The sequence below is a fragment of the Erythrolamprus reginae genome, chromosome 4 (genome assembly GCF_031021105.1).
Source record: "Erythrolamprus reginae isolate rEryReg1 chromosome 4, rEryReg1.hap1, whole genome shotgun sequence".
NCBI classification, from domain to species: domain Eukaryota; kingdom Metazoa; phylum Chordata; class Lepidosauria; order Squamata; family Dipsadidae; genus Erythrolamprus; species Erythrolamprus reginae.
In genome coordinates this window covers 12,160,943-12,178,617 of record NC_091953.1, presented here as the reverse complement: position 1 = coordinate 12,178,617, position 17,675 = coordinate 12,160,943, and the positions used below count along the sequence as shown (strand labels likewise).

The window sequence follows — 17,675 nt, the reverse complement described above, 5'->3', positions numbered from 1 at the left end:
TCTGGCTTCTGGTAGAAGTTTAGTAATTACAAATAATTCTCATTAACTGCATCATTTCATGAATAAAGCAATTCCATTTATTTCTCTGCTCTCTTGTACTTCAACACATTTCCGACATCAAATGGTACGCTATCTTTCTTCTAGCCACATTCTTCACATTCCTTTTCCTGCTTAACTGAGACAAGATTTATTTCCTAACTACATAGCTATAAAAAACAGTCACACTGACTAAATACAATACAAAATATTTTGGCTTACTTTAGCGTGGCGAGAAAAACCCCTTCATATTTCTGTTCGGCAACGTTGAAACTCCACCCTCTTCTCCACTAGCCCCCTGACGTGCCAATTACCTCACTACAATATTTAACCCATTCCTCTCCTTAATATCTTCTTCCAAACCTTTGCTCTCTACGTTTCTGAATCCTTCTGAATTTAGGATTAACCCAGCGAGCGTCTGATTCTCCCTCGCTAGATCCTGAACTCATAGCCCCATCCTGTGGCTGGCCTTACACCTGTTCTACTACCTATAACCCCAGGCCCCCCACTACTTCATAAACACTATCTGAATCCGAGTCCTCAATATCTTCATCATCCTCCAACTGATCAAGAGTATGTACAACAGAACCTGACATGCTGATTCTCTTAACGACCACTGTGCAAAAAAAATGTCGTAAAATCAGATTGGTCAGTGTTGCGGCCTGTCTGCGTCCTGCACAGCTGATCACAGATTCTGAGGATCGAGAGAGACGGGTGTGGGCTGGTATCTTAGGCCAGTGTACTTGGCACCCAAGTCTGACAGCGAGAAGGTCGGAGAGGATGTGGGGTCAGAGGCTTGAAAGCCAACAAGGGGCCTGTAGCACCTCCAGAGGTGCCCATGAGTGACTCAGGAGAAGAGGGAAAGCCTCTTCTCGACGCAAGGGTGCTCAGGACTGTCAGAAGACAGGAATGGCTGAGCAGGAAGAGGTCTCTGCATGAATAGATCTCTGGAAGTTAGTCTTGTGACGAGCGAGTGTGGAAGTCAACTTTTCAATGTGAGCGATGACTGTTTGGATTTGGCTCTTGGATTTATTTATTTATTTATTAATTAATTATTATTATTATTAATTAGATTTGTATGCCCCCCTTCTCTGAAGACTCGGGGCGGCAAAGTAAGTACAAAGTAAGAAGGTGAAATCTTGATGTCCTGGCTTCCTGCCAACTTGGAGTGAGTCATGTTAATTAGAGATTGGATCAAAGAGAACTATTTGGGAGTTTTGACTTTATACATAAGACTTTAATGAACAGCTGATAAGAACGGCCTTATTTCTTGCTTCGCTGATACATTTTACACCGTTAAACTGCTACTAAACTATTAGAAATTACATGCTTAAATCTTGAAAAATCTGTGTGTGGACCTATTTTTTGGGAGCCTCATCGCTTGGACAGAAGAGTCAGGTGACTATTTTACAAAAGCCACAAACTGGCACGCGCCAGTGGTGGGTTCCTATCGGTGCAGTCCAGAGCTGCGCAATGTAGGAGCCTTGTGGTGATGTAATTTTTGGCGATTTTTTCCCCCTCGGGGTTATATGGTGTTTCTGTGTTGAAAAAGCCCTCCCACCCGCCCTCACGTAGATGCTGACCTTTATTCTTCATCCGAAGCACAGCTGAGAAGCTCCTCAGCTGTTTTTCGGCTTGCAATGTCGTCCTGAACATGCATGGAAGTGAAACTGCGCATTGGGACGCGCATCTGCGCGTCGATGTGCACCAGTAGCAAAATTCAACTGGAACCCACCTGGCACCTGCAACAGCATTTAGACTTATATGCTGCTCAAAAAAATAAAGGAAACACTCAAATAACACATCCTAGATCTGAATGAATGAAATATTCTCATTGAATACTTCGTTCTGTCCAAAGTTGAATGTGCACAACAGCAGGTGAAATTGATTGTCAATCAGTGTTGCTTCCTAAGTGGGCAGTTTGATTTCACAGAAGTTTGATTTACTTAGAGTTATAGTGTGTTGTTTAAGTGTCCCCTTTATTTGTTTTTTGAGCAGTGTATATTGGTTTCTAGTGCTTTCACAGCCCTCTCTAAGCGGCTTACAGAATCAGCCTATTGCCCCCAACAATCTGGGTCCTCATTTTATCCACCTCGGAAGGATGGAAGGCGGAGTCAACCTTGAGCCGGTGGTGAGATTTGAACTGCTGAACTACAGCTAGCAGTTAGCTGAAGTAGCCTGCAGTGCACTCTAACCACTGCTGCACCCCGGCAATGTGCAAGGTCAAACACCAAAGGTAATTTTTCTGCTTCAAAAAAAAAAAAAAGGCACAGCATAAATGTGCCCCCCTCCCCCTTTTCACGCTTACTTGCATATCTGCTCGTAACCTTGGGAGGTGATGAGAACCTTGACGCTAGACTCATACACGTCATTGATGTTGGACCAATGGGCTTGAATCTGGGGATCCTCGATACGGCTGGCGAGATTGTCAATCGTCCGAGCGGTCCTAAAATGAAATTAAAATCCCATCGTGAGAGTTTTAGTTTAAGGCAAGGGTGTCAAAGTCGATTTCATTGAGAGTCGCATCAGAGTTGTGTTTGACCTCAAGGGGGACGGGGGGGGGGGGGGGCGGCGTGTCCAGAGCGGGCATGGCCAACTCAACGTCATTCATCAAGGCTGTTTCTGGCCACGACAGCCTCCTGCCGCCCTCTGCCAGTGAAAGCGGAGTCTGGGAGGGCCGCCTGCGGTTTGTGGGTGGGAGACAAGGGATGTGAACTTTCAACTGAGTGGGAAACTAGATTCAGTATTCCCAGTGTAGGCGCCAGGATGGCTCCGGAATTAAATGGGAACTTTGAGGAGTATCAATTGGCAGCCAATGGAGCCCGTGGAGTGATGGAGAAACGCAGGTATATCTAGGAAGGCCCACAATAGCTCGCCCTAAAGACAGCTGCCTCTCCACCTGGGGGAGGATGGGAGGCCCACATTTTGCTTCTGTCTCTGATGCTGTTTCCTTATCAGAGCCTTCGAAAGGCTCCAAAGAGAGCCTGGGCCCTTCCTCCATTTTCTTTCTTTTCTTTCTTCCTCCCTCCCTCTCTTTCTCTCTCCCTCTTCCTCTTTCTTTTCCTCCCTCCCTCTCTTTCTCTCTCCCTCTTTCTCTTTCTTTTCTTTCTTTTTCTCCCTCTCTCTCTTTCTCTCTCCCTCTTTCTTTCTTTTCTTTCTTTTTCTCCCTCCCTCTCTTTCTCTCTCCCTTTCTTTCTTTTCTTTCTTTTTCTCCCTCCCTCTCTTTCTCTCTCCCTCTTTCTCTTTCTTTTTCTCCCTCCCTCTTTCTCTCTCCCTCTTTCTCTTTCTTTTCTTTCTTTTTCTCCCTCCCTCTCTTTCTCTCCCTCATTCTTTCTTTTCTTTCTTTTTCTCCCTCCCTCTCTTTCTCTCTCCCTTTCTCTTTCTTTCTTTTTCTCCCGCCCTCTCTCTCTCCCTCTTTCTCTTTCTTTTTCTCCCTCCCTCTCTTTCTCTCTCCCTCTTTCTCTTTCTTTTCTTTCTTTTTCTCCCTCTCTCTCTTTCTCTCTCCCTCTTTCTTTCTTTTCTTTCTTTTTCTCCCTCCCTCTCTTTCTCTCTCCCTTTCTTTCTTTTCTTTCTTTTTCTCCCTCCCTCTCTTTCTCTTTCTTTTCTTTCTTTTTCTCCCTCCCTCTCTTTCTCTCTCCCTCTTTCTCTTTCTTTTCTTTCTTTTTCTCCCTCCCTCTTTCTCTCTCCCTCTTTCTCTTTCTTTTCTTTCTTTTTCTCCCTCCCTCTCTTTCTCTCCCTCATTCTTTCTTTTCTTTCTTTTTCTCCCTCCCTCTCTTTCTCTCTCTCTCTCCCTCTTTCTTTCTTTTTCTCCCTCCCTCTCTTTCTCTCTCCCTTTCTTTCTTTTCTTTCTTTTTCTCCCTCCCTTTCTCTCTCCCTTTCTTTCTTTTTCTCCCTCCCTCTTTCTCTCTCCCTCTTTCTCTTTCTTTTCTTTCTTTTTTCCCTCCCTCCCTCTCTTTCTCTTTCCCTCTTTCTCTTTCTTTCTTTCTTCAATTTTTTAATGCCGCCCTTCTCTTTAGACTCAAAGCGCCTTCCAACATGTTAGCAATACCACTTTTTAACAGAGCCAGCACATTGCCCCCACAATCTGGGTCCTCATTTGACCCACCTCGGAAGGCTGGAAGGCTGAGTCAACCTTGAGCCGGTGATGAGATTTGAACCGCTGACCTACAGATCTTGCAGTCAGCTTTAGTGGCCTGCAGTACTTCACTCTACCCACTGCGCCACCTCTGACTCCGCTGCTAGCTCTGCTGGCAGCCCGACGGCTCCAAACCGCGGTTGCCTACTTACGCGCATCTGAGAAAGATGTGCTTCGCCTGCTTTATGATCTTCTCCAGCAGCCCCTCGCTGGGTTGCAGGGAGCTGATTTCATTTTTATCTAAAGCCTGAGGTCCCGCCAGCCGCATCCTTTTGTGGCCGAAAGGAGCGCTTGCCGGGTGAGGCATCACATTGCTGCTCAGGGTTTGCTTGTGAAACTGCGGGAGAGAAAAGCAGTCGAGAGGTTACCGTTCCAATTTCAAGAGCCATTTCACGTGAACTTTAGCTTTAAGCAAGAATTGCATACAACTTTAACTGGCTTTTTTTACAATAGACGAAGTACGATTGTGTAGTGGGAAGCCAGAGGAAGCGAACGAGCAGGGCCCGTGGTCAGTAGATCATCGGTTGGCATTGTGGTGAAGGTTAGAGATGAGGGTCCTCATTCTGTTTCCCTCCAAGTGCAAAGTGCGCGCTGCCGCACAAATCCCAGCGACCAGTTAGGTCCCACAGAGTGGGCCTTCTCCGGCTCCCGTCAACTAAACAATGTCGTTTGGCGGGACCCAGGGGAAGAGCCTTCTCTGTGGTGGCCCCGACCCTTTGGAACCAACTCCCCCCCAGATATCAGAGTTGCCCCCACCCTCCTAGCCTTTCGTAAGCTCCTTAAAACCCACCTCTGTCGTCAGGCATGGGGGAATTGATACTTTCCCTCCCCCTAGGCTCATAAAATTTATGCATGGTATGCTAGTATACAGTATATGATTGGTTTTGAAATTGGGGTTTTAAATTAACTTAAATATTAGATTTGTTTACATTGTATTATTATTGCTGTGAGCCGCCCCGAGTCTGCGGAGAGGGGCGGCATACAAATCTGATTAATAAATAAATAATAAATACGCTACCTGAACGCTAAGGGCATAAGCGCTGCTGCGATTCATCGCGAAATCGTTTCCATTTATGGAGAGGAGGTAATGTCAAGACAGCGTGTGACAAAATAGGTCAATTTTCTGCACCAATTTTTTGAGGTGGGATGATAGATGATTGAGTATGCATAAAGAGTACATGGGGCTACCTTTGAAAAGTGTTTGGAAACTTCGGATCGTGCAGAACGCAGCCGCGAGAGCCATTGTGGGGCTTCCAAGATTCGCCCACGTTTCTTCAACACTCCGGGGCTTGCATTGGCTGCCGATCAGTTTCCAGTCACAATTCAAAGTGTTGGTCATGACCTTTAAAGCCCTATATGGCATTGGACCAGATTACCTCCGGAACCGCCTGCTACTGCACGAATCCCAGCGACCGGTAAGGTCCCACAGAGTTGGCCTTCTCCGGGTCCTGTCGACTAAACAATGTTGTTTGACGGGCCCCAGGGGAAGAGCCTTTTCTGTGGCGGCCCCGGCCCTTTGGAATCAACTTCCCCCCGGAGATTAGAACTGCCCCCACCCTCCCTATCTTTCGTAAACTACTCAAGACTCACTTATACCGCCAGGCATGGGGGAGTTGAGATATTCCTTCCCCCTAGGCCATTACAAGTTATGCATGGTATGTTTGTGTGTATGTTTGGTTTTATAATAAGGGGTTTTAGTTGTTTTAGTATTGGATTGTTACATGCTGTTTTTATCATTGTTGTTAGCCGCCCCGAATCTACGGAGAGGGGCGGCATACAAATCCAATAAATAATAATAATAACAACAACAATAATAATAATAATAATGTATTATTATTGTTGTTATCATTGTTATTATTATTACTATTATTATTATTACTATTATTATTATTATAGTTGTACGCCGCCCTTCTCTGAAAACTCATGGCTAGATTTATTAAGTGTTGTTTTTAAGATATACAGTATTTCAAGTCATTAAATTTTATTGAGATAGATAATGACAATTAAGTGATAAACATTTGAATATTAATTGGTTATGATTTGGAATGAAATATGATTATAATATTAAGATGATTATTCATTGAAGATTTAAAGTAATGGTTTGGTTAATTTTTATATTGTTTTCACATTCCTATAATAATAGAGTTCGGTTTTTCTTTTTGTTTCTTTTTTCTATTTTTCTTCTGCTTTCTTTTTTTGAATTATAATTTTCCTTTACCTCTCTGATCAGTTGGTGAAGATTATGCTCTAGGACATAAAGATGATCTTCTGGACCTTGTTTCTCAGAAGTAGGTTTTTGGGATTTCTTGTCTTCTGAGGAGTGACACAAGGAAATGCAGAGCTGCAATCCTAAAAAATGAAATGGAAAAATGTGTATGTGTGAACTGCATCTTGTAAAGTTATTATGTTCTGGTTGTCAATACATAGCCATTGGTTTCTTAAATATAAGGGTAAACATAGTTAGGTAAATAGAAAGGTGGGTGGGAGGGAAGGAGGGTGGGGAGGGAAGGAGGAAGGGAGGGAAGGAGGAAGGGAGGGAAGGAGGAAGGGAGGGAAGGAGGAAGGAAGGGAGGGAAGGAGGAAGGAAGGGAGGGAAGGAGGAAGGAAGGGAGGGAAGGAGGAAGGAAGGAAGGGAAGGAGGAAGGGAGGGAAGGAGGAAGGATGGATCAATGGTTTAGTTAAAATCAGTTTGCTGGCTGGGGAATTCTGGGAGTTGAAGTCCAAATATCTTCAAGTTGCCAAGGTTGGGAGACACTGGCTTAAATGAGCCAGAATAATGGACATAAATCTGAACGAAATAAAATGCTTCAAATGCACTTCAATCTTGTCTATTCATTCAAACAAACAAATGGATCAAATTCAGATATATTTTTTCTCATATAATCTCCATTCTTACCTGGGAAGGGCTGGGAAATGATTTGGTTCTTTACAACGACGTGAGGGACTTGTGACTTGATTTGCACAGCTTCCCGAGAAAGCTGAGCAAATATTTCTTTGCATAAAAGAACGTTCTGGGCGGCCTCCAGCTTGGTTTGCCAATGCAGAGCCCCTGAATGAGAGAATTGTTGTTACTTACACATCAGTATCAATGGAAAATGAACATGACAGCCGGGGAATTGAAGTCTGCAAGTCTTAAAATTGGCAGTTAGAGACTATTGTATAAGTAAACTTGTTGAAAACCCACAAATTAAAGCAAAGAATGTCCATGGATGGTCAAAAACCAAAGCAAGCGGCAAACCTGATAAGGAATATTCCAAAACATAGAAACATACAAGACTGACGGCAGAAAAAGACCTCATGATCCATCTAGTCTGCCCTTATACTATTTCCTGTATTTTATCTTAGGATGGATATATGTTTATCCCAGGCATGTTTAAATTCAGTTACTGTGGATTTACCAACCACGTCTGCTGGAAGTTTGTTCCAAGCATCTACTACTCTGTCAGTAAAATATTTTCTCATGTTGCTTTTGATCTTTCCCCCAACTAACTTCAGATTGTGTCCCCTTGTTCTTGTGTTCACTTTCCTATTAAAAACACTTCCCTCCTGGACCTTATTTAACCCTTTAACATATTTAAATGTTTCGATCATGTCCCCCCTTTTCCTTCTGTCCTCCAGACTATACAGATGGAGTTCATTAAGTCTTTCCTGATACGTTTTATGCTTAAGGCCTTCCAGCATTCTTGTAGCCCGTCTTTGGACCCGTTCAATTTTGTCAATATCTTTTTGTAGGTGTGGTCTCCAGAACTGAACACAGTATTCCAAATGTGGTCTCATCAGCACTCTATATAGCGGGATCATAATCTCCCTCTTCCTGCTTGTTATACCTCTAGCTATGCAGCCAAGCATCCTACTTGCTTTCCCTACCGCCTGACTGCACTGATCACCCATTTTGAGACTGTCAGAAATCACTACCCCTAAATCCTTCTCTTCTGAAGTTTTTGCTAACACAGAACTGCCAATACAATACTCAGATTGAGGATTCCTTTTCCCCAAGTGCATTATTTTACATTTGGAAACATTAAACTGCAGTTTCCATTGCTTTGACCATTTGTCTAGTAAAGCTAAATCATTTACCATATTACAGACGCCTCCAGGAATATCAACTCTATTGCACACTTTAGAGTCATCGGCAAATAGGCAAATCTTCCCTACCGAACCTTCCCCTATGTTACTCACAAACATATTAAAAAGAATAGGACCCAGAACAGACCCTGTGGCACACCGCTTGTAACAACAGAGTTGTAACTTAAAGCCTGTAGCTTGGCCGAAACAGAAATACTCACAAACTTCTCAAAACTATATTATTTTCAAGACTGCAGCAGTATTTGAGAGGGAGAAAAACTCTGAACTTCCCTCTTGTAGGTATAAAGGTTTATTTCCTGCAAATGGAACCTCCCAGTCGCCTCCCCTTGTAAAACACTGTGATTACACACTGCACACAGCAGTATTCAAGGCCTCCCTCTACATCTGAGTAATTGCTCTTGTCTCCCAGGCATTCTTCTCACCTGAAATGCTTTTTTAAAAAAATGGGGGGGAAAACCCCAAACCCTCAAAAGTCCAGTTGCCTCTTGAAAAAACATACTTTGGAGCAAAATTGGTGTGACTTATTTAACAATTGCCTTGCTCAGTAACGGTAATTCTAATCCCAATTTGTGGCTGTAAATTGAGGACTATTTTTAGCTGCTTTAGAACTTCTTTTTTCAAAGTTATGTTTCTTTGAAATATAGCAATGAATGAAACAAATACCTGGCTTAGATTTCAAGGTAGGTTTTTTAAACAGGTTGACTATTCCAAGGTCCCCTATGTCTGGTGCTTGTTTCTGAATAGATACCTAAACGTTAAACAAAACAAAACACAATTTTAGGTTCTGGGTTTTTTTTCTTCTAGGCATTTTAACCAAATTAATGCATAGACAGATATCCTTGACAAACCTTAATGTAGGCAGAACCTTCCAGGTCACTTGGAATCTGGACAGCGAGAGGGCAGTAATCATCGGGAATCTTTTTATCCAGATCAATGTCGGTGTTTTTTATGACCTCAAATGTGCCGTGATGAGGAAATAGAGACCCTTTAATAAACAAGAGAAGTTGAAAACAATGCTTTATATTTCACATTATGCAGAGCTGAAATATCCAGTACATTTTTTGCACCTTCTCCTGCAGGTAGAATTTTTAAAGCATTAAACACTGCTTCAAAGAAATTTGCCTTGGATTACAGAAACTCCACATAATCTCTAAAGCAGTGGTTCTCAACCAGGGGGGTCGGGACCCCTTTGGGGTGGGGTGTCGAACAACCGTTTCACAGGGGTTGCTTAAGACCATGGGAAAAGACAAATTTCCCATAGCGTTAGGAACTAAAGCTTCTATTCTGGCGCCTTGGAACATATTTTTACAATCTGACCAATCAGGCGTTTATAGTGGGGTGGGTGGGTATCCCTCTGGCCTTCCTACCAATCCGCTTAAAGCTCTGTTGGGAGATGCTAGACTTATGGTTGGGGGTCCCCACAACATGAGGAACTCTTTAAGGGGTCGCAGCATTAAAAGGTTGAGAACCACTGCTCTAAAGGGACAAGGAAATATTAATCGAGCAAAATTAGAATAGAGTAGAATAGAATAGAATTCTTTAATGGCCGTGTGATTTGACACACAAGGAATTTGTCTTTGGTGCAGATGCTCTTAGTGTACATAAAAGAAAAGATACATTTGTCAAGAATCATGAGGTAACAACATAGAAACATAGAAGTCTGATGGGAGAAAAAGACCTCATGGTCCATCTAGTCTGCCCTTATGCTATTTTCTGTATTATATCTTCGGATGGATATATGTTTATCCCAGGCATGTTTAAATTCAGTTACTATGGATTTATCTACCACGTCTGCTGGACGTTTGTTCTAAGGATCTACTACTCTTTCAGTAAAATAATATTTTCTCATGTTGCTTTTGATCTTTCCCCCAACTAAATTCAGATTGTGTCCCCTTGTTCTTGAGTTCACTTTCCTATAAAAAACACTTCCCTCCTGAACCTTATTTAACCCTTTAACATATTTAAATGTTTCGATCACGTCCCCCCTTTCCCTTCTGTCCTCCAGACTATACAGATTGAGTTCATGAAGTCTTTCCTGATACGTTTTATGCTTAAGACCTTCCACCATTCTTGTAGCCCGTCTTTGGACCCGTTCAATTTTGTCAATATCTTTTTGTAGGTGAGGTCTCCAGAACTGAACACAGTATTCCAAATATGGTCTCACCAGCACTCTATATAGCGGGATCATAACCTCCCTCTTCCTGCTTGTTATACCTCTAGCTATGCAGCCAAGTATCCTAACAACACTTAATGATATTATGATAACGCTTACAAATATATTGATTTTTACTTTCTTCATCGTATATATTACGATAAAGCTGAATTTAAAACTTTTTTTTTTTGCATGCATGCACCAGCATTATCTTTGTCAACAGTTATGCAATATCTATATGTATCGGTAGTCCTCGACTTAAAACAGTTCATTTAGTGACCGTTCAAAGTTACAGCGGCACTGTAGCTGCCCCAGGTTCGCCATCACTGCCCTATGCCATTTCAGAAAAATAAATGGTGGTCCAATAATGTCCAATTGGCAGGCCCGGCGCTGTAAATAACAGGACAAGAAATTAGGCTCTCTTGGATTCACCTGCACTCTTGTAGCTCAAATCTCCAAGGATTTTATCTCCAACTTTCCTCAGCTTCCAGTGCTGCCTCAGCCTGAGCAGTTCGGAGTTGAAATCTCGTTGCCGCTTGTTTTCTTGGTTTTCCGCCACTGATTTCGACAACCTTTCTGCTCCTTTCAGGAGAATCTGGGCTGCTCCCGCTAAGGATTTTTTCTTGGACATCAGCTGCAAAACCTGAGGATTCTAGAAACGAAGAAAGAACCCAAATCAACTGAAATAGCAACCTTCTCCATCGTATAATAGTCTGAGAGGATATTTCTATCTTTGGTCCTGTCATGAATGCCAAGGGCTTGTTCTGTCTGGGTCACTCCAGAAGCCAATACCAACCCAAAAAGAGAAGCCAGACACACTGGTAAAAGGCAAAGGCAGTTTATATAATTCAAGGAAAACACAGGTAACAGAAAATGTCCTTACAAACAGGAAAAACGCTGGAACTTCAAATATATACACGAAGGGAATAGTCCATGAAGCAATACCAGATTCTTGCTGCCAAGACGAAGCTGTAGATAGCAAACAGACGCCTCCCACGAGTCTTCCAGACTGCGAGGCCACAAGCCAAGATCAGAGACGCTGAGAATCAAAACAGGTCACCGCAACTCCAATTGATAACACTCCACATGGCTTCAAGGCCTTGCCTGCCTTTTAAACCCTGCTGATGAGGACCACACCCAAACCCAGCTGTTTCTAATTCAATGGTGATAATATTTCTTTAACTGCTCCTTTCGTTGCTCTGAACGTCTCTGTCTCATGTCAATGACAGCTTGTGCGTCATCACCTAATGACTCCAAGCTACTGGCTGGGGAGAGGCCCCCTCCTGGGGCTCTCATGCTGTTCTCCTTCATCCCATTCCTGACTCTCCTCTCCCCCGTCCGACTGTTCAGCCCCTCCTCTGCGCTGTCATCCTCCTCCGGGCATGGAGCCAGCAGAGACACAGCTGGTCCCTGAGCAGCCTCAGGCTGAATCACAACAGGGCTGAAGTAATGCCTCCAGATATATTTGACCATCGAATGCAGCCCACGACTAATGGCTGTGGCATTTATTATTCCCAAACTGAAAATCACCCAGCCCTGATTGATCTGGAGGGAGGATCCTTTTTTATTGATATAATCTGTTAAACAAATACAGTGGTACCTGTACCTACAAATGCCTCTGCTTATGAACTTTTCTAGATAAGACCTGGGTGTTCAAGATTTTTTTGCCTCTTCTCAAGAACCATTTTCCACTTACAAACCCGAGCCACCAAAACTGTAACCGGAAAAAGCAGGGAAAGCCTCCGTGGGGCCTCTCTAAGAATCTCCTGGGAGGAAATAGGGCTGGAAAAGGCAGGGAGAATTCTCCGTGGAGCCTCTCTAGGAATATCCTGGGAGGAAACAGGGCCGGAAAAGGCAGGGAGAAGTCTCCGTAGGGCCCTTCTAGGAATCTCCTGGGAGGAAACAGGGCCTCCATCCTTCCTCTGGTTTCCCCAGTCGCACACATTATTTGCTTTTACATTGATTCCTATGGGAAAAATTGCTTCTTCTTACAAACTTTTCTACTTAAGAACCTGGTCATGGAACGAATTAAGTTCCTAAGTAGAGGTACCACTGTAATTGTCTCACCAAGTCAAACTATTCACCAAGTCTGCCTGACTATTACTATTAATCTTCTCATCCTTCCTACCACCCATCTCCTTCCGCTTATAACTGCATGACTGTAACTGTTGCTTGTAGCCTTATGATTTACCATATTTTTATGTGTATAAGACGCACCTTAGTTTTGGGGGAGGAAAATGGGGGGGGGGGAATCTGCCTACCAGGTATTCATCTGGCTAGTCTGATCAGCTTCAGCACATTATTTTATCCCCTGGTTATCCAGAGAGAGTAACAATGAAAGAGCCTGCAAGCCGATAAGAGCTGGAAAGATCGTTAGCACCTTGTTAGGGCTGGAAAGAAACTTATTCAGAGCAAGTAGAGCAATGAAAAAAAAGTCTGTAAAGACTTAGGACTGGAAAAACATTCTTCCTAGAGAGTAACAATGAAAAAGCCTACAAGGTAAGAGCTGGGAGGATCGTTAGCACCTAATAGGGCTGGAAAGAAACTTATTCAGAGCAAATAGAGCAATGAAAAAAAGTCTGTAAAGACTTAGGACTGGAAAAACATTCTTCCCAGAGAGTAACAATGAAAAAGCCTACAAGGTAAGAGCTGGGAAGATCGTTAGCACCTGGTTAGGGCTGGAAAGAAACTTATTCAGAGCAAGTAGAGCAATTAAAAAAAGTCTGTAAAGACTTAGGACTGGAAAAACATTCTTCCTAGAGAGTAACAATGAAAAAGCCTACAAGGTAAGAGCTGGGAGGATCGTTAGCACCTAATAGGGCTGGAAAGAAACTTATTCAGAGCAAATAGAGCAATGAAAAAAAGTCTGTAAAGACTTAGGACTGGAAAAACATTCTTCCTAGAGAGTAACAATGAAAAAGCCTACAAGGTAAGAACTGGGAAGATCGTTAGCACCTGGTTAGGGCTGGAAAGAAACTTATTCAGAGCAAGTAGAGCAATTAAAAAAAGTCTGTAAAGACTTAGGACTGGAAAAACATTCTTCCCAGAGAGTAACAATGAAAAAGCCTACAAGGTAAGAGCTGGGAAGATCGTTAGCACCTGGTTAGGGCTGGAAAGAAACTTATTCAGAGCAAATAGAGCAATTAAAAAAAGTCTGTAAAGACTTAGGACTGGAAAAACATTCTTCCCAGAGAGTAACAATGAAAAAGCCTACAAGGTAAGAGCTGGGAGGATCGTTAGCACCTAATAGGGCTGGAAAGAAACTTATTCAGAGCAAGTAGAGCAATGAAAAAAAGTCTGTAAAGACTTAGGACTGGAAAAACATTCTTCCTAGAGAGTAACAATGAAAAAGCCTACAAGGTAAGAGCTGGGAGGATCGTTAGCACCTTGTTAGGGCTGGAAAGAAACTTATTCAGAGCAAATAGAGCAATTTTAAAAAAGTCTATAAAGACTTAGGACTGGAAAAACATTCTTCCTAGAGAGTAACAATGAAAAAGCTGGGAAGATCGTTAGCACCTAGTTAGGGCTGAAAAAAGAGAGCTTAGAAAAAAATTACATTCAGAGTATAAGACCTACCCAAATTTTCAGCCTCTTTTAGGTAGGAAAAAGGTGTGCCTTATACTCCGACAAATACAGTACATTAATATCGATTGTTTCCAAGTATGATTCGATTACTTATCTGTATGCTATGACTATCATTAAGTGTTGTACCTTATGATTCTTGATGAATGTATCTTTTCTTTTCATGTACACAAAGAGCATATGCACCAAAGGCAACTTCCTTGTGTGTCCAATCACACTTGGCCAATAAAGAATTCTAATTCTAATTGTACAGTAGTACTATTTAAATTTATATGCGGCCTGAGTCCCAATGACTCTGGGTGATTAGAAATAAAAAGTGTTTATAAACCAGGACCCATCCCTTTAAAAGCAATAGACACAATGCATGAATATAGGGTGTGACCAAAATTTAAAAATGGGCAGAAATCAACCAAACAAACTCACATTGCCCAAAGAGGGGACTTCATTCACACTTTGGAGAGTATAACTCTTTACAAGCCAAGATGAGAAACTTGGAACGAATATTGGAACAGAATAAAGAGAAATTATGGCTAGTACCTGCTTTTGAGTAAGTGGTTCTTGTACAACTGGGTCTAGAGTCATAAATTTTTTATCTTTGACGATGCTGAGGACGTCGTAAAGCACACACATCTCCGTCAAAGCACTCCGTAGGTTATTCCTCACCGAATCCCAAGGCCAGAGAGAAGGCTGGAGTTTTATCAGGCCTGAAAAATTAGGAATAGAAGAACAGAGTTATGGAGATTCTCCCTCCCCTGGACTTCTGAGCAATGAGATCTCCTACTGGTCTCCCATCCCACATGCACAAACTTGGGTTCAACTGCTACCAACCCTTACGGAATCCCAGTTCCTCCAAAAAAAGACTCCCTTGGACAACTTCTGAAAGGCAACATATGCTGTCCATCCTCAAGAAAAATTCAAGCAGATGTAATGAAAACTGCCCAAAATGTTTCCTTTTGGTGGTGGATAAAACATGTATCTGTATGCTATGACTATCACTAAGTGTTGTACCTTATGTTGTACTTTCATTGTTGTTAGCCGCCCTAAGTCTACGGAGAGGGGCGGCATACAAATCCAATTAATAATAATAATAATAATAATAATAATAATAATAATAATAATAATAATAATAATAGTGTTTTTTGTTGCTTCCCTAACTGCACCCTCCTGCCCGCAAAAAGCTGATGGTTTTCCTTTATATTGCATAGCATTTCCTTTGTGTTTTGCTGTCTTTTCAGTTTGTCAAGGCACCCAGAGTCATTTGGGAGCTGGGTGGCTAAAAAAAATCACAATCTTATTATATATTGATATTAGGGAGGTTACTCATAACCAGGATCATGGAACATCTTTTAAGCCGAGATGGCTTCAAGTCTTCGGAGAGGGGCGGCATACAAATCTAATAAATTGAAATTGAATTGAATATCTCCGGCAATGTTTCTGCAGAGTTATGGAGGTTTTTCCTGACCTGCAAGCGTCGAGATCTCCTAGTGGTCTCCCATCCACACGCAGAAACTCAGGTCCAGTTTTTAGCCTACCTCTTGCAGAATCCCAGTTCCTCCCAAAAGATTCTCTTGGGGGGGGGGGCAGCTCCAAAAAGCAACATACACTGTCCATCCAAAGGTCAGGATTAAAGCCACGGTGGCGCAGTGGTTAGATTGCATGTACTACAGGTTATTTATTTATTTATTTATTTGTTCAATTTTTATGCCGCCCCTTCTCCTTAGACTCAGGGCGGCTTACAACATGTTAGCAATAGCACTTTTTTAACAGAGCTAGGCTATTGCCCCCACAATCCGGGTCCTCATTTTACCTACCTCGGAAGGATGGAAGGCTGAGTCAACCTTGAGCCGGTGATGAGATTTGAACCGCTGACCTTCCGATCTACAAGTCAGCTTCAGTGGCCTGCAGTACAGCACTCTACCTGCTGCGCCACCCCGGCTCATTACTTCTGCTGACTGCTGGCTAACTGCAATTTAGCAGTTCGAATCTCACTAGGCTCAAGGTTGACTCAGGCTTCCATCCTGGGTAAAATGAGGAGCCAGATTGTTGGGGGTAACAGGCTAATTCTATAAACTGTAAAGTGGCATATAAATCTAAGTGCCGATTGTTAAGTGCTATTTAAAGCTACCCCAATCTTTTCCCAGGGCCATCTGGGAGGTGGGGGTGCGGCTGAAAAATAATCCTATAATTAATTGAAATTAGGGAAGCTACTCCAAGATAACAGATGATCTGCTTTTAAGCCGTATCCTTACAATTCATAATGACTGGTGCCTAATAGGATTTGATTGCTTATATGTACTTGGACTATCATTAAGTCTTGTACCTTATGATTCTTGACAAAAGTATCTTTTCATTTATGTATATTGAGAGCATGTGCACCAAGAAAAAAATCATTGTGTATCCAATCACACGGCCAATAAAGAATATTCTGTTCTATTTTATTCCTATTCTTTTTCAATTCTATTTCTATTCTATTTCCCTTGCACGCCAGAACAACTAGACACAAGAACAGCTTTTTCCCAAACATCAAGACTCTATTAAACCAATAATCCTCTCACTATTGTCAAATTATTCACTGAGTCTGCATTACTATTACTATTAGTCTTCTCATCCTTCCCATCAACTGTCCTCTCCCACTAATGACTGTAACTTGTTGCTTCTACCCTTACGATTTAGTTTCCTGATATTCTATTCTATTTCTATTCCACATTTTATGTTCTGTTCTATTCCTATTCTATTCATTTTCTATTCTATTGTAATTCTATATATTTTCTATTCTATTCTATTCCTATTCTATTCATTCTCTATTCTATTCTGATTCTATTCTATATACTTTCTATTCTATTCTGAGATGATCTCTTTGAGACCCTCCATGCAACACTTTAGCAGAGGTATAGAAGTTTTTTTCTAATACCCCCCCTCAAACTTCTCATTGCTGAGATCTCCTGGTGGTCCCCCATCCAAGCATTGGACCAGATCCGATCCCGCTTTCGCTTCCTCCCCAAAGGAAACTCCTTCCCTCTATTCTATTTAGTGACTTTTAATTATTAGATTTGTTATATATTGTGTTATTACTGTTGTGAGCCGCCCCGAGTCTACGGAGAGGGGCGGCATACAAATCTAATTAATAATAATAATAATATTCTAATCTATATATTTTCTATTCTATTCTACTTCGAGATGATCTCGTTGAGAGCCTCAATGCAATGCTTTAGCAGAGGTAGAGGTGTTTTTCCTTTAAAAAAACCCCAATTTCTCATTGCTGAGATCTCCTGGTGGTCCCCCATCCAAGCCTTCTACCAGATCCGATCCCCTTTCGCTTCCTCCCCTTTCTCCCTCCCGAGGAAGCTTCTCTCCCACCTTCCTCCTCCTCTTCCTCGTCCCTGCCGGGCCACTCGCGACTCTCGCCGGGCGGTGCGGGCTCGTCCTCTTCGGAACCCGAGCTGCCTTGGCTGAAGTCGATGCGCTGCGCCAGGCGGGCCAGGTTCTGCGACATGGACAGCGGCTGCAGGTACGTCTCGCTCCCGTCGAGGCCCACCTCCTGCACATGTTTCTCGCAGGCCGACTCGATGCTGATCCGCACCGCCTGGAGACCCGACATCTTCCTCCCTCCCTCGGCGGCTCCGCAGCCGCCTCTTCCTTCCCAGCCCGGATAGAGCATGCGCAGAAGAAACTACGGGGCCCCGC

General features: G+C 42.7%; 1 protein-coding gene across 1 annotated transcript in view; it reads right to left on the bottom strand.

Annotated features, from left to right (window-relative positions):
• MED17 (mediator complex subunit 17) overlaps window positions 1-17,675 on the bottom strand; it is a 23,726-nt gene extending 6,051 nt beyond the window's left edge. The window contains exons 1-9 of the mRNA XM_070749629.1: window positions 17,349-17,675; window positions 14,529-14,695; window positions 10,842-11,061; window positions 9,106-9,242; window positions 8,921-9,005; window positions 7,068-7,220; window positions 6,390-6,520; window positions 4,324-4,508; window positions 2,345-2,482 (exon numbers count right to left, since the gene is read on the bottom strand). Coding sequence (XP_070605730.1) covers window positions 2,345-2,482; window positions 4,324-4,508; window positions 6,390-6,520; window positions 7,068-7,220; window positions 8,921-9,005; window positions 9,106-9,242; window positions 10,842-11,061; window positions 14,529-14,695; window positions 17,349-17,649 — 1,517 coding nt within the window. The 5' untranslated portion in view covers window positions 17,650-17,675. The remainder of the gene's footprint in view (window positions 1-2,344; window positions 2,483-4,323; window positions 4,509-6,389; window positions 6,521-7,067; window positions 7,221-8,920; window positions 9,006-9,105; window positions 9,243-10,841; window positions 11,062-14,528; window positions 14,696-17,348) is intronic.